Source organism: Rhinolophus sinicus, chromosome 14, assembly GCF_057876585.1.
Source record: "Rhinolophus sinicus isolate RSI-liver-muscle chromosome 14, RSI-T2T, whole genome shotgun sequence".
NCBI classification, from domain to species: domain Eukaryota; kingdom Metazoa; phylum Chordata; class Mammalia; order Chiroptera; family Rhinolophidae; genus Rhinolophus; species Rhinolophus sinicus.
In genome coordinates this window covers 183,451,262-183,472,183 of record NC_142514.1, presented here as the reverse complement: position 1 = coordinate 183,472,183, position 20,922 = coordinate 183,451,262, and the positions used below count along the sequence as shown (strand labels likewise).

The following is a 20,922-nucleotide window of genomic DNA, read 5'->3' as shown; positions in this document are numbered from 1 at the left end:
ACCACCACCAAATCACCACGGGCTGCGGGGGCGGGGGCGGGGTGGGGTGGGGAGGAAAGGAAGTGGGACTTGGCGGCAGCCGCTAAACATCTCTGAGCCTCAGTGTTTTTCAGCACAAAGAGGCGAGGGGCCTGGCAGTTTCTTAGTGCTTATCGGGTGCCTAATGGATGAGAAAGACGCCTGACATCCAGAAAGGCTGCGCAGGGCAGAAACAGGCCGGAGGTCCACCCTTGAAAGTTTGGATGGTCTCCCAGGACGGCCTGGGTGGGGCACGGCATGTAAAAGTGCCAGGCGCCCAGCCAGGCCATTGTGAGAGTCCCAAGTCAGAGTGGGGGGCGGAGTCAGGCCATCTAAAGTCGAATCAGGCCTCCACGTCCTACTGGCTGTGCGTCCTTGGATGGGTCACTTTACCTGAGTCTTGGCTTTCTGAGCAGAAAAACGGGGTTAATAATTGTCTCCACTCCCAGGGATGTTGTAGGCTTGAATGAAGTGTTGACTGGGCAGTGCTGCCCCCTAGTGTTGTCCAGAGAGGGGTGCGGGGATAAGGGGATACCTGAAATCCACACACCCTCCTTGCCAGCCTTTGCCACACCTGCATCTAGACCCAGAGCAGCATCTGCCCACCATGAGCGCGTTTTTCATTCACAAAGGTTCCCAAGCCCTGCTTGGCTCAACAGTGCTATTATTAGCTCTGCTGATGATTATCATTACAGGGAAGAGCTCAATAAATTGGTCTGTCCTTAGGAAAGTCACCCCTCTTCCTGTGCCTCGACTTTCGTTGTCTTTAAATTGAGTATAAAGTCTTCCCTGACTTGGGTGAAGTTGAAATGGACACCAGTAAAGGAGGCAGTGCTGTCCACGGCCACCAGTGGGCAGCTCAGGCCAGCAAGATCCCAGTACTCCTGGGAGCCCCATCCAAGCTGCATTTTTATGATTACAGCTAATCTGGGCCTTACTGTGGTCCTGTGCTAGTAGCTTGACATGTAGGATCTCGTTTTATTATTGCAAAAACCCTGAGATAGGCTATCACCACTCTACCCATTGTACAGATGGGGAAATTGAGGCTAATAAGTTCATCGACTTCCATAACACCACCCAGCATGTCCTCAGGTGTCCTTGAACTAGGGTCTAGACTTCCTCAGACTTTCCACCACACTGTTCCCTCCACCTGCCCCAACACACACACACATACACGGTATCACATGGAGCAGTCCACTCACTACAGTCATGGCCCTGGCTGTTCCCCATGGGAATGAAGAAGTAGGTGAGGAAATAATATTACTAAGTACCTACTGTGTTACAGGTATCCTCCATAATTCACAACCACCTGGTGACAGGACTATTATTCCATTTAACAGCTGAGAACACTGAGGCTCCAGGAGCCAGAAAGGGACAGAGCTGGGCCAAGACCAGGGCAGTCTGACTCCCTCCACAACCACCTAAGTTCTCCCTGGGGTGGTGCCTGTGCCTTCTCATCTCTCTTGTGGAGTCTGAGGTTCCCTCCTAGAAATGGGATGGAATGTTCCTGTCTGGTTCCAAACCAAGTCAGAAGAGAGAACCACTGGGAAGAGTTGGATTGCTGGTGCTCTGAGTGTGTGTACATGTGTGTAGGAGTTGCCATGCTCCCACACCCTCCCCAGGACCCCCAACTCGGCTCCCCCACTGTGGCAGTGTGATGCTCTGCTCTGGAAGCAAGAATCTGATCACATCCTCCTCTCACTACTGACAGGTGCCCTCTCAACAGCCCCAGGTCTGGTCTCTGTAGCCCCAACCAGTTGTGTGGCCTGGGGCAGATCCCTCCCCTAGGAATCTGTACTCCCTAAGGCAGCTGTCTTCCACTGGGGGTGTTGCCCAGGTCAGGCTTGTATTCAGAGCCTCTTCAGATTTTTATGTCTCCAGAACCTCGACCTTTCTTCCTAGCCCGCTCCCCCTAGAAATGGTCTGAGGGCAACTGAGCAGCACCCCGAGCTCACCTTGACTCTCAGGGGAGGAAACACGTAGCCAAGATGAATAGGGATTCAATTCAGACTTGGCCTCCATGGCAACCAAGGCCCACCAGGCCCCAGCCCAACATCTCCACACTTGGCTCTTTGGTCATCAAGCATTTTTCCTGCCACACCTTTGCCCACACTGTTCCCCTTATCTAGGCTGCCCTCCCAACTCCTCCCATTCATTCAAGGAAAGCAGCAGTGTGATGGAGAAGAGGGCCGTCTCCAAGGCTAGGCAGGCAGCCGTAGATGTGAACCTGGCTTGGTCACTTTCTAGCTGTGTGGCTTGCAGCATGTGCCTATTCTCCCCATAAACAGAAATGGTAACACGTCCCTCCCTGGTTTCCCGTGAGGAGTAAATAACCAAACCTCCGAGAAGCAGAGCCTGGTGCCTGGTGAGTGCTCAATGAATGTGGTTATTATTACCATTAGCACAGTGCAGGGCACATGGTGGGCATTCAGGAATGGTGACCCTTGTGTCACAGCCAATGCTCTGGAACCGCGAGTCCTGTCCCCTCCCTTGGTTCCTCACTGTCCAAAATGAGGTTCTGAATCCTCTATCCAGCATTTTCCCCATCAGCACAGCCCCAACCTCTGGCTCCAGACTCCTTCCTGTTCCCCTGCAGCCCCTGCTCCGGCCACTCTGAATCCCTCACTCAGTTCCCGCTTACTTACCTCAGAGCCTGTGCTCCACCGCTCCCTTCTGCCTACTGCATCCTCCCCTTCCCGTGGGGGGTTCCAATGTAGCCATTTAGCTGAGCTCCTATGCCACCTCCTCAGTGAAGCCTCCCTCACGTTTCCACCCGCCAGTAAGGCCTGCTCCATAGCCACTAATTCTGATCCTGGCACGTAGGAAGCTGTGTTGTCAGTCAGTAATTTGGTCTGTCGTCCACTAAACTGTGAACTCTACCAGGCAGGGAACCAGATGTGATTGTCTCAGTGTCCCCAGAGCCCCCTCGGCATGGAATCCAGCCCATAAGTGGGTATCAACAGATGCCGGCCCCAGGTTTCCACCCACCTGTCAATCACTAGGGCTGGAGGCATTGCACACATGCAGGACACATGGGATTGGTGAGGGCAGCTGAGTAGCAAGATTTATAGAGGAACCCAGGGCAGCAGCAGGGTGAATGTCTAGAACTGGGTTGGCAGGCTCAGGGTATAGCCAGCCTAAGCTGGGGGTCAGGGGCCTATGGCCCTTTCATTCCCCCAGGGGCACAGTGTAGGCGGCATGATGTGAAATGCCCCAAGAAGGGCTAGGGCATGGGGGTGGGCTTCCCTCCATCAGCCCGGGACAGAGCCCCATCATTTGACTTGGGTAAGGATCTTGGGGACCCCCTTGGGGACCATAGTTAAAAGGGGAGGGGCACAGCCCATCCAACAAGTCCATCTGGTGTAGCTATGTGCCAGCAGTTAGAGTCCCACATGCAGAGCTCCCTCTGGGCTGCAGGAAGTGGGGGACCTAGGTGGGCAGGCGGGCGCAGGAGCAGGGGTCCCCAGGCAGCTTAGTCCAGTGGCCCCTGGAAAATGAGGCGGACGCAGCCATGCTCACCGGTGAGCCAGGCCCCACAAAAGGGGCAGGCGGCATGGAAAGCGTGGGTGCCATGGGGCAGTGGTGTCTGGGCCCAGTAGCGGGCAGTCTTCTCGGAGCAGACATGGCCGCAGGGTGCAAAGGCGTGGCTGGGCGGCCCAGGGTCCAGGCAGAGGCCGGCCTCCTGACCGAGCCACAAGGGCACATAGGGCCCCACGAGGCGGCAGAGAGGACACTCTCGCTCCTGGGGACCCCGCTCTCGCCGGCAGCCCCAACCGTGGTAGCCATGGACGTGGCCGCAACGAACATAGACCCAGGGCTGCTGCTTGTCTGGTGCCGTGCGGCCACGGGCCGGACTGGGGAAGGCCAGGGTGCTGAGGCCCACAGGGCACTGGGGCCGCGCCGCGTTCGCCTCCTGCCGCTGGGCCTCCAGCTGCTTCAGCGTGGGTGCCCGCAGCAGCCCCGCCGGTGTGCGCCACAGCAGCGTAGCCCCACATAGGTCGATGAGGGAGCCATCCTGCAGCACGTTGGACTCGTTTTCCACCTGCCAGGGGAGCAGAAGGGCCTTACTGCCCAAGAGGCCCCCAAACCCCAGCCACCAGGCAGTCATCTATCCCACTGAACCTCCCTGGAGAGGGCACTCTGGACCACCACCAGGGTGGGCTGGGGAGAGGGGGGAGTGGCTGGGACAGAGGAAGGGAAAGGACCGGGGCAGTGGAGGGAGACAAGAGGACAAGAAGCCATGAGGGAGAGCAGGCAGGTGCTCCCAGGCACACAGGGTCCCTCACGTTCAGTGGGACATGGGCCTTGGTCACCTCATCTGACAAATCAGGAGGTCTAGACCCAAATGAAGATTTTCTCAAATGTTTTCCCAGGCTCTTCCCTAATGGCAGAGGCAGGAAACTCTCCCGTCTGAAACACTGGCTCTTAGCCCAAAGCAGCTGTCCTAAGGGCTGTGGTTAAGGCACGGACACTGGAGCTAGACTGCCTGGGTGTGAATTCTGGCCTCACCATTTACTAACTCTGTGTCCCTGCTCGAGTAACTCTACCTCTTTGTGTCTTAATTTCCTTATCTGCCAGATAGATTCCACTTCCCTGTATGTCAAGTGGTTCTCATGAATCAAGCAATGTAAACACCTAGAATGTGTCTGGAATTTAGTTGGTACTCAACAAATGTATACTAGTGAAACATTCACGTACATAATTTTTAAAAATAATTTCCCCCCCAAATCTCCCAGGATAAGCGATGCTCTGGAAATATAAGCCATGATTTTCCTTGTGGTTTTGCATCTCCTTGTGAGACCCACTCACACCCAGGAAGAGGTCTGCAGAGCCCATCTGAGGAGCTTGGCCACGTGACTTTAGGCAAACTGCTACCTCTGTCTAGGACCCTCTCCCAGCTCCCAACATTAGTTCTCTGATCTATACCACGGGGAGCATTTACTGTCACCTACGTCAGAACTACTCCATGGTCCCTTTCCCACTGGGAGAGGATAATAAAACTAAACCCGTCTGAATGTGACAGACGTGTTACAAACTGCCAACACTTTAGGCTAAAAACTGCTCACACATGGGCCAAGTGTCACCCTCATAAGAGGGTGCAATTTTTTAAGTTGCTGGCATCCTCTGAGCCACTTGGTACTGCAGTGTATTTGCGTGTGCTCCACTTCCCATCACCCCATGGACCTCCAACAGTATGTGGGTGATCCTTGGGGATGCTGGTCGGGTCCCCTCTGTGGAGCAAGTGGCATGTGCCCCCAGAGGGAGCCTGTTGGGGCTCCCTTGTGCAGGAGGACTGGAGATCATCTCCTGGGTTGGGCAGAGGGATGGGCAGATTGGGAGGGCCCCGGGAAGGATCACAGGGTGGAGGGTAGAGAGGGAGCAGGCCACCTACCAGCTTCCCCCGCTGCTGTGCTGAGCGGCTGTCCCTCAGAGTATACACGTTCCCACAGACCGAGATCTCCCGCCAGACACCTGGGGCTGAATCCTCAGAGAAGCCGCCCGCTGGGTGCATCACCAGGACCCCATTGGTGGTTAAGCCATCCATCAGGCCGTCAGGGGTCCGCCATTTGGCCGCCCGCTCCTGGGACCACATGTGGGATGAGATCACATCCCCAAGTAGTCCCCAGCAGGCCATGAGCCAGGGGTACTGCCCCTCTACCCTCAAGGTCAGAGGTGGCCTAGAGAGGACTGGAATTGGCGCTGGCTGACTTTGGGCATCACCTGACCTCTCTGAGTCTCACTTTGCTCATTTGCTAAGTGGGGCTGCTAATCCCTGCGTAGGTCACGGTTATGATTACTGTGGGCCAGTCCATCACCCCAGGACGCTGCCCCTCCCCAGCCTACCCCTCAGCTCACTCTCAGATGAAGCGCTGCTCCCTGCCTGGGGGCTCACTCACTCCAAGGAAGATGTTGCTGGAGGCATCGAAGCCAGCGGCGTAGATGCGGGCAGTATAAGGCGGCCGGCGGTCACAGAGGATGCGGCAGGCGTAGCGGGAGATGGTGCTCTGGGCAGAGGGGCCCTCAGCCGTCCCTCCTCCAGGGGATGTGTCTGTTACCACAAAGTCGATCATGTTCTCTGTGGAGCGGCCGATCTGTGAGGAAGAGGAGGGCAAGTACAGGAATGCTGTGGTCACAGGTCAGTCCCACAGGCTTCCCACCCCCGGTTCCCGGCAGCTGCTCAGTGTGCGAGGTCACCAAACATAAGGGGGCAGTCCCATCCCAACACCCCGGGGGACTCTGAGTTCAATCAAGAGGACTGGGCCTTCTCCTTCAGCTCCCTCTGGGGAGCACTCCACTCAATAAAAACTAGTAGGTTTGCTGATTGAACAGTGGAAGGCTGATACCCGTGGGCTGAGAGTGCACACATATTAGCAGCAAATAGTGAATTTTCAGTAAGAGTTTACGCTATGCCAGGCACCATGCTAAGTATTTTGTGTGCAGTATCTCAGTTAATCTTCCCAAAAATTCCATGGCGTGGGTGCTTTTATGGGCCCCACCTGAGAGATGAGAAAACCAAGGCCTGGAGAGGTTAGGTGACTCTTGCCCAAAGTCACCCAGATAGTCAGCGATGGAGCTGGGATCTGAACCCCTAAACTGTATGACCTCTTGAAGCTGGGGAGTCTATCTTGGGTTTGAATCTTGATATAGCCACTGACTTGCTGTGTGACTCTGGGAAGTCAATAGCCCTCTCTGGGCTGTCCCGCTTCCACATCTGAAGAGTGGCCGACTGCACTGAGGACCCCTGAAGCACCTTCCCCAAGGCCTTCAGGCCTCCAGCCTCATCCTGAAAGGCCTATAGAGCTGAGCATTGAGGCCAGTGGCCAGGAAACCTATGGAGGGGCCCAAGCATACCTGGAACATGTCTGTGTCACTGTCATGTGTGTACTCGACTATGACTGAGTGGCTCCGGGACAGTGTGTATGAGATGCTGTGTTGTCCACGGTTACTCAGTGCCTGGTGGGGAGAAAGGAGAAGTCACTTCTCAGGACACGAGGCCATGAGAAGTGTGAGCCTCCGATCCAGAAGCTGGGGCCCAAGGCTAGGGGCCACTCCCCAGGAAGGAGGTTCCACCCTTTGCAGAGGGTGTACTGTGCAGCTGGCACTTTATACAGGTTTTCCTGCTTGCTCCCTACAACCACCTGCTTGCTTCCTATTTTACAGTTGAGGAAACCACACCTCAGAGAGGAGAAGAACCTGGCCTAAAGTCACAAAGCTGGAAACAGCACAGCCCGAATTCTAACCCAAAGGCTTTTCTTTTTCCATTGCTATGGGACTGTCACATCCCCTCTCTGAGCCTTGGCTGCCTCTAAAATGATCCTGGCCATTTCCATCCAATGGATGGGGTCTGGTGGTCAAGGAAATGCTTTGCAAACTGTAAATGACTGCATACTGCAAAGGCTCTCCCATCAGCACCATTTGTCTGGCAGCCCAACGGGCAGTGAGTAAAGCTACAGTGGGCTCCCCTCACCCCAGTGGGGCTTGGGTAGGGAGGGCAGGACCAGTGCCCAGGTCTGCTGGGACAAGCTGCTTGCCTTGGAGACGAGCGGTGTGGAGATGTGATGCATGACGTCTGGCTTCACTCCGTTGGCATGTGGCCGGCGGCTCAGTGCCAGGCGACTTCGCCGGCGGCCCTTGTCCCCACTTGCCAGACACCCATTGTAGCTGTGGATGTGGGGGTTAAGAAGAAAGGGTTGCAGGGAGAGAGAGAAAAAGTGAGCCTCTGAGACACTAGGAGGAACTGCCAACTTCTGGGCAGACCCTACCTTGATAAACAAGCCCTAGAACAACCCGACACCAAAAGACCCTACTATATTAAATCATTGCCTTTAGGGAGCCGGCTGGGGGTCAGAACATCTCCAAAAGGACTTTTATTCAATTAACCAGTGTTTCCTGGATGACTGAGCCATGCCTGGCCAGGTGCTGGGTACTGAGGTGGCATGGGTGATGCAGCACAGGTCAGTTCTGTGCTGGGGGAGAGGGGTCCTCAGGTTTTCAAGGAACCTGGGCACCACCTGCCACGACCCAGGCACAAACCAAAGGCACTACATGCCCAGAGGCAGGAGAAGGGAACTCTGGCCCTAGGATCGGGTTTTTAGGACAGGGAACACCTATACTGAAGAACTGGAAAGGAGTCACCTTTAGCAAACTGCCATTTATTACACCACAAGTACTACTAAAAACCAGAATGAAATAAAAAAATAGACCCACAATGCCATGACCTTCATATATCCATACACATCAAATCTCTACCTTCCTTTCCAGCTCTTGTTCCGAAGATAATGGTGGGGTGAGTCACAGCCTTGATTGCTGCCATGTACTGGAGGCTCCTGTGTTCCTGGTGCTTCACGTTACTAATTACCTAATGGAATCTGTGCAATGTCCTGCCAGGCAAGTATCTTTCTTCCCATTTTACGGATGAGGAAAATTGAGGCTCAGGGAGGTAAAATGACTTGCCTGAGGTCCTAGGCTAGTAAGTGAAAAAGTCTAGATTTGAACTCGGGTCTGTCTGACTCCAGCCTCTCTTGTAAAAGCCCTTGTGGAGGGAGGACTCATCCCGAGCAAAGGCCCCGAGGCTGGCAGAGTTCGGTGTGACAGGTGGTGAAGTGCCGTAGGGGAAGATGAAGTTGGTGGAAGTTCCCTGACCATCCGGCTCCAGAGTCAGGACTTTATTCTGTAAACTGTGGGGAGCCATGGAAGGCTCGCAGCAGGAGTGACAGAACGAATAGGTGCTAAATACAGCCACAGACCACTCGAATCAGAGTCTTCTCACGAGCTTGTTAAAAAAACAGATCCGTGGCCCCACCCATGGACATTCTGATTCCCTAGTTTTGGGATGGTCCCGTCACTGGGTACTTTCAGTGCACTCTCCAGGTGGCCCTGATGCACAGTCGGTGTGGGGCTTCACTGCTCTGCAGAGAACCACCGGCTGTCCAAAGGGCCTGACCCTATGTCTGCATTCTCCCCTGTCATGGCCTCACCCCCAGCTGCAAAGCCAGCCACATCTTTGGGACAGTGAGCAGGTGCTAGTCTTATACAAGCACCCCTGAGATGGGTATCACTCTCGCCCTTGTAAGCTCTTCTCACATATGGGGGTGGAGCAGTTCAGGACACAGGCTGGGGATCAGATGGGCCTGGATGAAATCCTGGCTCTTCCACCCATCACATGACCTCTGTAAAATGGGGCAATTGATCAGGACCTACGTTATGGGTTCATTGTGAGAACTAAACGAGATAAAGCATTTAAAATGGTTGGCACAGAGTTAGGCATATATGCAACAAGCCCTCTACAAATGTTAGCTTTTTTTTTTTTTCGTAAAAGGCACATGACATGTACATGTCAACAAACAGTAGCCATTATTTCTACATAATCTTCATAATGATAAGATAGCTTATCAGATGTTTTCTTCAGGACAGATAGAAAAGAGGCGAAAAGGATATATGGATTGGGGAGGAAGAGGGATCTGTGCCTGGGGGATGAACTAAGTGGGTTGTGCAGGGATCCTGGTCAGGCAGAGACCAGGAAGGGAGGAGGTCTACTCAGCCACCAACTCATGGCTCTTCCTCTCTCCTCAGTTTTCTCATCTGTAGCATGAGGGTCAGCTGTGGTTTAGTGAAAGTGCACTAGACCTAGAGTAAGAAAGACCTGGGTCCAAATCCCAGCCCTGCCACTTACCAGCTGTGTGCCCTTGGACCAGTCACTTCCCCTCTCTGAGCCTCGGTTTCCTCACCTCCTTCCTCACAGCATCTTGGTGAAGATTGAAATGAAACAATGTCCATGAAAGGGCTTGGCACAGGCCTGCCTCCCAGAACACTTGATATGTGCCAGGCACTGTTCTATGTGCTTTACGGAAATCACCTCATTCATTCCTTCTGACAACCCTCTGAGGTATTATTATCATCATCCCTATTTGTAAAAGGGGAAAACGGAAGCACAGGGAAGTTAAGCAACTTGCAGAGGCAGGATTTGAACCAAGCAACTTTGCTGGAAAACCAGAGTTCTTCACTTCAGACCACACACACACACACACACACACACACGCACACACACACACACACACACACACACATGCGGTGCTTTATGAAAGGCAGCAGTGTTACTTTTTTCTGATCAGAAACTTAGGTGGGCAGTTTAAAGTTGTTTCAGTAATTTATGAAAAATGGGGAGATAAAAGAACAATTATGAATTAAGGTGGGTTTGGTCAACTCTGTCTCTCAGATGGGAAGGTAAAGAGGGACAAACAGCAGAAGGTCGTGGGTAGGGAGAACTGGGACCCTGGGTCTGGTTGCCCTGTGGGGGTGCCTGGTGCCCCATCACACCTGGACCAAGGATGCTCACCCCAGGACGATGAGTTCGCCATACTTGATGGGCTCCTCGCCTGGCTGTGCATCGTCACCGGGAGAAGAGAAGACACAAGAGCCCTGGCTCCCAGGGTGCTGGAGGTCTGAGGTTCTGGGGGATCCTACTTCAGGGTTTCCTTCCAGCACCATTCTAGGCAAAATGGGAGAGGAGAAAAAGAATTTTGCAGCCTCCCATCCCAACCCCCCTCAATGCCAGCTCTGGCCTGCTGCAGGGCCACCTAGGCTAAGGCCAGAGTGACCTTTCACTGCCTCTGTTGCTATGGCAACCATTTCACCTCTGCCTCTACTGAACTGCCAGGGTTGCTGGGATACCAGGAGAGGGAGTTGATGGCTTTGATGGAAATAAGAGGGAAAAAATCCACACAGAGGGTCAGAAAATTTGGTGGGGCCAGAGGGATGGACCAACTTGGGGTGGCCAGAGGTTTCTTTTTGGCCAGGACCCTTACTCCTTATCTTAGACTCAGTTCTTGGGTTTAGCTCTCAGCCCTAGGACCACTGAGTAACTCCTCTGTCCAGTTCTTGGAATCTGTCTGTCCATCTTAATCTTTCTGCACCTTTGAAGGTCTGTCTGGGCCTCTGTCTGTCTGTCTCTTCTCAATGACTCTGTTCTCCTGGCTCTGTCCTTTTCACCATCTCTCTTCCCACCCTCTTCTCCATCTCTGCCTGTCTGGCCACCTCCACCTCCCTATCCATCTGCCTCAGTCTCCCCGTCTTGGCCTCGCTTGCGGGTAGGCCTCTGGACCCCTCCTGGGTGCGCGCCCCCTTCCTCCCTCAGGTGTCTGTCTGCAGTCCCCGGGCCGACCGGGTTTCTGGAGGCCTGTGGGGGCGGCGCACCCCCCTCCAGCTCCGGTTGCAGCAGAGCCCGTCTCCGCAGGAAGCCTGCTTGGAAAACATCCCCGCGCAGGAGTGACTGCGCTGGGGCAGGCCCGCGCCCCGCGCACAGGGCAGGCACAATGACAGCCCAGCGCATACGCAGATACACACCCGGCGGCCCCGCCACACAAACACGCGCGTGCACGCACACAGTCCCGCACACCCCGAGCCCCGCGGGCAGTGCCAGGACTGGCGCAGAGCCCACCCTGGCCCCGCGACCTCCGGCGCGAGCGCGCAAACTGCCACAGACGCCCGCCCTCGGACCCACACCCCTGCCACCCCCAGACACGCAAACACACACCCCGCGCCGGTCAGGACCCGCCCGGCGCAGCCCCCGCCCCTTCCGCCCCGGCGGCCTTACCTGGCCGCGTTCCGGGACCCGCTTGGCGCCTCTGTCTCCGCGCCTTGCCCCTGCTCGGGCCCGGGGCCGCTGCGGCGGGATCGGCCCGGCCCGCCGCGGCTCTGTGCTGCCTCGTCACAGGGACACCCGGGGCCGGGGGAGGGGGACGGGCGCGAACCGCCACGCTCCGCCCCCTGCCCTATGCCCCGCCCACTAGATCCCGCCTCCAGGAGAGCCCCGCCCACACGAGACCCCGCCCCTTGCGGCGAAGCTTAGAGCTCGTCCTCGGAGCCCCGCCCCTTCCCGGGGACCACGCCCCTATCCTGGCTCCTCCCCCGGTCCTGAAAGCCCCTCCCACCACTGGCTCGGGAATTCCCTCCGCCACCGTCGCCCTTTCAGCGACCCCTGGCTAACCCAGTCTGGGCTCCTCAGACAACCACCTCACCCTCATTTCTGGGGACTCCGGGTTCTCCCAGAGAGCCGGGCACCCCCTCCTCCACAGCAGTTTAGGGCCTTCGCTCTGGGCAGAAAGCCCCTTTCCCCAGCTTAGGTCGGGGACTCTCCTCTTCCCGCCCCAGACCCCAACTCCCATATGGGGAAGCCGCGGAATTAAAGGAGAGAGCGGAGGCGGGAAAGAGAAGAGAAGGAAAGCACTAGAGAAGGTGGAGGAAGGGGTGTGCGTTTAGCAGGGAGGCCGTGGAAAGTTGCTGCGTTTGACTGGCAGACCCGTCTTCCAGCCCACCTCGGCCACTTTCTTGCTGGGTGACCTCCAGCGGGCCTGGACCGCCAGGTGTCCAGGAACACCTGCCTCCCGCCCGCCAGCACGCACACACCATGCGCCATGCCACAAAAGGGATGCAGACTTTTGAGGGCGCGCAACCCCTTCGGGCCTCGGCTTGCGAGGTAGCTCGTCTTGTTGTGTGTTGTCAGGTGCTATCCTCTGTGCTTTAAGCAAAATAAGCTCTTTAATTGCTGGGAGACAAGCATGATCATACTTTACGGATGAGAAAACAAATTTACGAACCTGACTTGGTCATGGTTATTTTGCTAGAATGGGGCCAAGAGTGACTCTCAGCTGTGTCACTCCAAAATCTGGACTCCTAACTTCTATACCTTGTTGTCACGACTAGCGATGGCAGAATGGGGCTCAGAGGTACATCAGATAAGATCCCTATAGCTCATTATTTCTTGGTCTGTTTGGAACCATAATCAAGAGCTGAGGGAAGCTCAGAGGGTGGACCCTTTACCTGCACCTTTGGAGTGCGTGTTTTATTGAGCAAATCAAGGAAGGTTGTACAGAGGAGATGGCCTTTGGCCCCAGCCAAGCAGGATAAGTGAGTTGCCCATACATTCCTGAGAGGTACCATCCTTCTCCCCACCCCCAACTTGTTGCTTATGAAACTCCCAGTCTCCAAGACCCCCTGGGCCCCACCACATCCACACACCCCACTAACTCACCCACCTAAAAATAGTCCAGGATACCAACTGCTTTGCCAACTGTTCTGAGGCCCCAGCAGCCAGATGAAACAAGAAAGCTGCCGATTGCAAGTCCTTTAAGGACAAGGCAGTCATTAATCAAAGAGAAACTCCCTGAGACGCCACCACTGAGCAGAGCAGACTGGACTGCTGGGCTGCCTGCAGCAGGCCGTACAAGTCCTGTGCCACAGGATAGCTTCCATCCCTGAGTGCCTACAGTGGGCCCTCTTCCATGCCAGGTATGCACAGCCACAGGGACACTGGCACAGCCTCACACTCCTTTGCGCTCCCAGTTTCTGGCACGTTGCCAGCGAGAGAAGGCCCTTAGTGAATGTGTGCTGAATTACTATTAGAATCTTCAGTTTGCAGATGAGAAAAATGAAGCTGGGTTTTTTGGGGGAGTTAGGGGTGGGGGGCGGGGGTATACTTGCCCTGGATCACAAAGCCAGGCGAGTATGGATCCCAAGTTTGAACAGAGCCCCAATGCTACCACCACCTGACACCAGACTGCAGGCAGAAAAGGTTGAGAGCAATTCCAGGATTCGCCACAGGAGGCAGAGATTTCTCCTGTGGTAGAGCGCTGGGTTCAGCTGGGATCAGAGCTGCATGGTGGGCACAGCCAGATCCCAAGAGGCCTCTGGGAGCCTGGGGTGGACCCTGATTCTAGCATTGTCCAGATGGGGGAGAAGAAAGGAGAGTTAGGACACCACCAACAGACACAGGTGCCAAGTTTCGTCCTTGGCTTCTGGCTCTAAGTCCGGTGCTCTGTCCCAAGAAATCCAACTTCTTAATCACTCTAGGCCTCGGTTTCTTATTTATAAAATGGGAATAATAGTACCTATGTGGTGGCATAAACATTTGCAGTATTGTTATGAAATTCCTTTGTTCAGCCTCTCCCTTCTCTCTCTTCAATCTAGATCATGACCCTATTGCTTCAAAACAAAAGGGGGGGGGGAGAAAGGAACAAGATACAACCCTGATTTCTTCAATATTTGGGTTCAAGTGCACAAAGACAAGGGGCTAGTGTAAGCAATGTGGAATAACATTTGTGCATGTAGTTGAGAAAGGATGTTCAAAAAAACAAAACAAACAAACAAAAAGCAACAACAACAAACTTTCTGGGCTAAACCTATTTGGAGAGGAGAGGAGAAGGAAGAGCTAAGATGCTGGGCTCTGCCTTGTCATAGGTGGAAGGGTAGGGCTGGGAAAAGATAGAACCCTCATAGATAGATCTGGGGACCCAAACTCTATTCCTTTGATTGGATCAGTCTTTTGATTGTCTTTGATTGGAGCAATTTATGTCCCAAGACATTGTTGAAAACAATAGAGAACTCAGCTGGCAATGAGTAGAGCTTAACAGCTGGGTGTGGTCAGGGAAAGAGTCAGTCAAGGAGAGCCTTGCACAAACCACTGTCATCCCATGGTGACTTCAGGCACACCCAAGGCTGCACTCCCTAAGGACCAAGGGCAGAGGCTTTATACTCAGGCTGCAGGAAGGGGAGGTTGGACTTCAAAAAATAATCCAGCAAGTCACGAAACAAGCAAATAACAATAACACCAATGGCCCTGGAGGCAGAGGACCAGAACCAAGTTGCTACAATATATTATCTAAAATCTTCAGCTTCCAACAAAAATTATAAGTCATACAAAGAAATGGGAAAGGATAACCTATAGGTTGGGGGAAAAACAGGCAGGTGTTGGCAGGGTGTAGGGAAATCGGCACCCTCGCACACAACCTGTGGGGTTGTAAAATGGTGCAGCCACCCAGGAGAGCAGTCCAGCAGTACCTCAAACAGTTAAACACAGAGTTAGCACATGACCCAGTAATTCCACTCCTAGGGTGTATGCCAAGAAAAATGAAAACATATGTCCACCCAAAAACTTGTGCACAAATGTTTATGGCAGCATTATTGTAATAGCCAAAAGGTGGAAGTAATCCAAATGTTCCTCAATTGTTGAATGGCTAAACAATATTTAATATATCTATACAATGGAATATTATTCAGCCATAAAAAGGAATGAAGTACTGATACATGCCACAACCTTGAAAACATCAAGGATGAACCTTGAAAACATTACACTAAGTGAAAGAAGCCAGTCACAAAAGGCCTCATACTGTATGATTCCATTTATAGGAAATGTCACAACAGGAAACTCTATAGAGACAGAAAATACAGTAGTGGTTGCTTAGGGCTGGGACGGGTAGCAGCTGGGTAGGGCTGGGACAGGTGATAGATGAAGTGTACGAGTTTCTTTTTGAGGTGATAAAAATGTTCCAAAATTTGCTGTGGTGATGTTTACATATATCTGTGAACATACTAAAAGTCAGTAAACTGTACACTTCAAATGGGTGAACTGTATGGTTGATATGTGTATTACATATCAATATAGCTCTTACTAAAAAAAATAAAAGAACAAAAACAAAAAAACATGACTGAGCAAAAGAAGCCAAACTCATACAATGGAATCATAGAGTATGATTCCACTGATATAAAGCTCAGAAATAGCCCAAACTAAGCTATATCAGGTCAGGATGCACACTTAGGTGGTAAAAAACAAAGAAAAGCAAGGAAGTCAATGTATAAAAATCAGGACAGCGGTTATAACCCGGAAGGAGCACACGGGGAGTGTTAGGTTGCTGTCCAGGGTGCTGCTTGGTTTCTTGACGGATGATAGTCACCTGAATACTCGTTTTGTAATAGCTGGTTAAGCTGTACATCTTGTTGTATGAGCTTTGTGTTTGCTTATAATAGTAACAATGTTAAAAATACAATGATTTGGTTCAATCAAACCCTCACACTCTGTAATTTGAATGGGTAGGGACTTGTTCCAGCTAAAAGATCAGAAGGTAGAGGGGGTTAGTGAAGCCGTGACAGCCATCAGCACGGTGATGGAAGAGGGCGCGGAACCCGAGGGAGCTGAGGAAGCCAGTGAGAGGACATAGGGCGGGAGGGCAGGTGAACAGAGAGAAGCAAAAACCACAGGAGGGGCTAGAAATTGTCCCTAGATCTTGAAATCCTGATAGCCTTCTTGTTTATAGTTTTACCCGTTCATTAACAATGTTATTAAATACTTACTGTGGGGCATCCCAGTGAACCTGCTTTCCCCTAGTCCCAATGATGCTTCCCCAGCAATTATGTTTATCTCTGTGACATGATCCCCCTAGCCACAGCGTAGTGGAATGGGGAGCCAACCTGACCCAGGCTGGGCCAATCCATTCCATCTGTTGGGAATATGAAATAGAGATTGAGAGATAGCCATTTTCTCCCCTGGGTTGGAGAATCATGGACCTCCTCTGTGGTGGGAATGGGTTTGTTATGAATAACAAAAGATTCTCCTTTCACCTTTATGGCTCTTATCACTTAGGAAATTCCATGGGTTTTAGGAACTCTGTACCAGGAACAAGACAAAGACCAGATATATATTTCTCATCATAAATCAAAATACCACAATGAGTAAGGAGGTCAATGTGGTTAGAGTGGATTGAGGAAAGGAGGAGAGGTGATGGGGAGAGGGCCAGAATACATCAGGCCTATACGGCAGGGTAAAGGCATTAGGATGTTAATTGGGTCCCAGTGGGAAGTAATTGGAATAAGTGAGTGACATGATGACATTAGGGTCACTCATTAGGTGAATGACAAAATCTGACTTATGCTTTAGAAAGAGCCCTCATGGCTGAAGGAGGAAGGTCTGTAGAGGAGCCAAAGTGGAAACAAGCACCTGCTAAGAGGCTGTTGTCATCCAGCTGAAAGAGTTTGGTGCTGAGACTAGGGTCACAGAGGTGGAAGTAGAGGAGATATATGCCAGCATCATTGCTGCTGTTCTATAAATATTTCCCAAAGACCTACCACATGCCAGGTCCTACATCAGGCATTGGACATACAGGAATGAACAAGGTTTGGTATCATTTTGGAAGGTCACACTGGCACTGCAGTGGCTTTCTATTTGGGGGTCCTGGGCCATGACCCTTAGTAATACATTTTTATTGTGATCCAATACACACACACAAACATACAAGGGAAACACAAGTTTCATGAGACAATACATATCTTTACTCCATGTGATGTATTCTGCTACTTTCTATTCTATTTCATTGAAAATGCTGGTTGAGGGGCCGGCTCGGTGGCTCAGGCGGTTGGAGCTCTGTGCTTCTAACTCCGAAGGCTGCCGGTTCGATTCCCACATGGGCCAGTGGGCTCTCAACCACAAGGTTGCCAGTTCAATTCCTCGAGTTCCGCAAGGGATGGTGGGCTCTGCTCCCTTCAACTAAGATTGAACACGGCACTTTGAGCTGAGCTGCCTCCCAGATGGCTCAGTTGGTTGGAGCGCGTCCTCTCAACCACAAGGTTGCCGGTTCAACTCCTGCAAGGGATGGTGGGCTGCGCCCCCTGCAACTAGCAACAGGCAACTGGACCTGGAGCTGAGCTGCGCCCTCCACAACTAAGACTGAAAGGACAACAACTTGAAGCTGAACAGCACCCCCCACATCTAAGATTGAAAGGACAACAACTTGACTTGGAAAAAAGTCCTGGAAGTACACACTGTTCCCCAATAAAGTCCTGTTCCCCTTCCCCAATAAAATCTTTTTTAAAAAAAATGCTGGTTGAATTCACAAAATCAATTTCATAACTCACCTATAGGTCACAATTATAGTCTGAAAAAAGCTCTGTCTAAGATCAAGGCGTCAGCAGCTATGTTTTCTCCTAAGGCCTCTCTCTTTGGCTTGCAGATGGCACCTTCTTCTCTGTCCTGACACCGTCTTTCCTCCGTGCGTGTCTGTATGCTGATTTCCTTTTAGAAGTACATCAGTCAGATTGGATGAGGGTCCAACTTAATGGCCTCTTTTTAACTAATCACCTCTTTAAAGGCCCTATCTCCAACTACAGTCACATTCTGAGGTACTGGGGGTCAGGACTCCAACATATTACTTTTGGGGGACGTAATTCAGCCCACACCAGGCCCCTTCCTGAGGTGTAGGGAGGCAGAGGGAGCTGGGAAGAAAAAGGGAAAAAGAGCGTCTAGGTCTGCATATGCACAGACAGAGAAGTACAGGAGGATGTGGGAAAGTGGACAATCTCTGGTGTGGCTGGAGGGTATGGTGTGAGGTAGGGCATAGCACTTTTGGAGAAGTTGGCAGGGGCTAGTTTCAGGGCCTTGAATCCCACACCAACAAGTACAGACTTTTGTTTGTGGAGCAATGAGTCTCAGCAGGATCCCCTGGGGATTCCAGAGAGCTAAATTTTAACAAGGTTCTCGGATGGACCAAGAGCCGCTCTCTAGGAAAAGAAGCTACGATATGTGTGACATTGACAAGTTTTAGACAGAGGCCTCACACTGGCTGAGTTGGAGAGGATAGATTTGTAGGGCGAGAATGGAGCAGAAAGGCCAAGGAGGGGGCCGTCCTGAGTGTCAAGCCAAGAAAAGATGAAGTCTGAACTGACAATAATAGTTCACTTGTAGAGAGTGCTTACCATAGGCCACGTGCCAGGCATGAGCAAAGCACCCTACCTGGGAAATCTCATTAAATATTCTCAACAGTCCTGTGTGGTACTTATCTTTATTATTCTTATTTCACAGTTGAGAAAACTGAGGCCCAGAGAGGTGAGGGGACTTGCCCCAAGTCATACACTAAGGAGAAGTGTGTGGCAGCCCTTCTCTCTGGGCAGTCAAGATTGCTGGGAGCCATTGGACAGGTCGACTGTGGGGGCTGAGGGAGAGGGGTGAACCGTATATAGGCAATTCTAGGTGCCTAACTCCCCATGTCTATAATCACAGGTTGAAGAGAAACAGTCCATTCCTCTCTCTGCCTGCCCTCTTCTCTGTCTGCTCTTCTATGTTGTTCCAGGCGGCTCCTAGGGTACCAGGTATGGGGCTGAGCGTTGTGTGTATGTGACAGGAACAGACCTCCGTCTATACTTCTGGTACGTAAGACACAGAACTACAGAACTTTCCTTTTCTCTGACTCAATTTCTTCTGTGTTTCCACTGGTAGGAATTCAGAATCCCTGGCCCTTACTTTAACAGGATGAATCTGGCACCCAATACTGTGTGTTCACACAGGTCCCCATCGAGATGGCCTAACTGGACCTCCATTCTGAGAAGGCCTCCACCTGGTCAGCCCTCCCCTCCAGGACTGGTGACTTCTCTGCTCTCTCCCTGTCACACTTTAAAGCATAGGAGCCTTTCTGTTACACAAGGACGCAGGCACTTCCTCCAGGCCTTCAGTGGTCACTCTCTAGGGTCTTGCTGCCTCCTAGGGCAATGGGATTAGCCATCCGCTGACCCCTGGCCTTAACCACTTTTCTGGGATCCATTAACCCACCTGGGAAGCAGGCTACAGGCCTTTCCAGCTGGGACCTCTTACATCTTTCATCACTTCACAGTCCTCTTCCTTCTTTCTCCTTGCACCGCAATGAATCATTCTATACTGTGTTCACTAGGCGTCCACAAAACTCCTATTTGCAAACATTTTGTCCAGGCTTTTCCATTTTCTGTGGGGCATAGGCTAAGTTTTAGTTTGATTTCTACTTCTTTACTTTCTTTTTCTCAAACTATTCTCCAGCAGCTTCCAGGATGCCTCACTCCTGGCCTTCCGCTTAACTCGACTCTGTGGCCGCTCCTTGGTTCCCTTGGCTCACGCTTTCCTTTCTTCTCCTCATGCTTTAAATGCCGAGTCCTCTTCTCCCCACTTCGGGCAACCTCACTCCTGGCCCTGGCCTCAGGGACTATCAGTCTCCATGCCACAGATGCCAGCATTTCTCTCAGCAGCTGAGGCTTCTCTCCCAGTAGCTGAGTGTCACACAGACACCCCCTGTTGTATGCAGGTCTCTGCCTATAGATAACCAATGTTGTGGCTGCACCGGCCCTTGTGGTTTTTATTATGATTGCAAGCTGCCCTCAGCAATAACCATCAGGGAACTTTGAAAAGAAAACGTTCAATACTCTCAGGTCCCGGTAATTACATGGTGCACATGGGGCCACACAGCCAGGACACCAGTGGGTGTGGGGGGCAGTACACGAGCATGGGCCTGGGATTCTGCTTTTATTGGGGTTAAGGGTGGGGGGGCCTACGGTTTCATGGGCTCACTCTTTATTTGTGAATTTAAAACATAAGAACTGGCTCTACATTTAGTAATTGACAATGTGTTTATTCCAGATAGCTATCTTTGAAGTGGATGCCTCAGCAATCAAAGCTAAAGTCAGACATTTACTATTATAAAAAAGAAAAATCAACATTCAGGGCTTACACTACACCCCTAAACCCAACTCATCACCTAAACCTAAATCTAAAACTAAACCCACAGCATTCATGTTTCAACACTAAAGGTAAAAGTCCTTATCATTCATTTGCCCAAACTCTTCATGCCAGAATCCTGAGTATCACCCTTGGTGCCTCTCCCCACTGCCCACAAATTACCCATCAAGCACTAAGTTCTGGTGGTTGTCAAAGCAGCCTAGGGGGCGGTTAAGTGCCTGTTTCCTAGAGCCAAAAGATCTGGGTTCAAATCCTGACTCTGCCACTTTCTAGCATTGTAAGTTTGGGCAAGTGACTTAACCTCTCTGTGTTTCAGTTTTTCTCATCTGTAAAGTGGAGATAATAATAGCACTTGTACCACATAGGATTGTAATGAGGCTTCAATGAGTTACTATTCATATAGATGGACACTGTTACTGCAAAGCATTTGGCTAAAATAAATTCTATCTTCTAAGTATCTCTTGAATTGGTCACAAGACACCATCATCTCTTACTGCTCTGGCCTAATGGATCTCTCTGCATCCACTCTTGCATTCCTCCAATTCCTCTACACACCCACGCCAGAGTCACCTTTTCAGAATGCAAATATAATGCAAATACTT

The 20,922-nt window shown here is 51.8% G+C and overlaps 1 protein-coding gene across 4 annotated transcripts; it reads right to left on the bottom strand.

Annotated features, from left to right (window-relative positions):
* Positions 1 to 2,384: 2,384 nt before the first annotated feature.
* PELI3 (pellino E3 ubiquitin protein ligase family member 3) lies at positions 2,385 to 11,783 on the bottom strand. 4 transcript variants are annotated; one of them, XM_019737805.3, is made up of 8 exons: positions 11,612 to 11,783; positions 10,355 to 10,507; positions 9,692 to 9,763; positions 7,551 to 7,680; positions 6,871 to 6,972; positions 5,916 to 6,110; positions 5,411 to 5,599; positions 3,057 to 4,060 (listed from the first exon to the last, which is right to left on the bottom strand). In XM_019737805.3, the coding sequence occupies exons 2-8, from the start codon at positions 10,504 to 10,506 to the stop codon at positions 3,491 to 3,493; spliced, it is 1,410 nt and encodes a 469-aa protein (XP_019593364.1). In that variant the 5' UTR covers position 10,507; positions 11,612 to 11,783; the 3' UTR covers positions 3,057 to 3,490. The 4 variants fall into 4 exon arrangements, with proteins under 4 accessions (XP_019593365.1, XP_019593364.1, XP_019593366.1 ...); XM_074336736.2 differs by lacking the exon at positions 11,612 to 11,783 and adding an exon at positions 11,362 to 11,496 and having other exon boundaries at positions 3,346 to 4,060; XM_019737806.3 differs by lacking the exon at positions 9,692 to 9,763 and having other exon boundaries at positions 2,385 to 4,060; positions 11,612 to 11,743.
* Between the last annotated feature and the right edge of the window lie 9,139 nt (positions 11,784 to 20,922).

Excerpts from the sequence above, each read along its gene's own strand:
- PELI3 (XM_019737805.3), bottom strand. The coding sequence starts at position 10,506 with ATGGTGCTGGAAGGAAACCCTGAAGTAGGATCCCCCAGAACCTCAGAC. Across the intron at positions 9,764-10,354 it reads GGCGAACTCATCGTCCTGGG|ATGCTGTGAGGAAGGAGGTG; the intron begins GTGAGCATCCTT and ends ATCTTCACCAAG. Across the intron at positions 7,681-9,691 it reads GGTCCAAGGGCACACAGCTG|CTACAATGGGTGTCTGGCAA; the intron begins GTAAGTGGCAGG and ends CCACATCCACAG.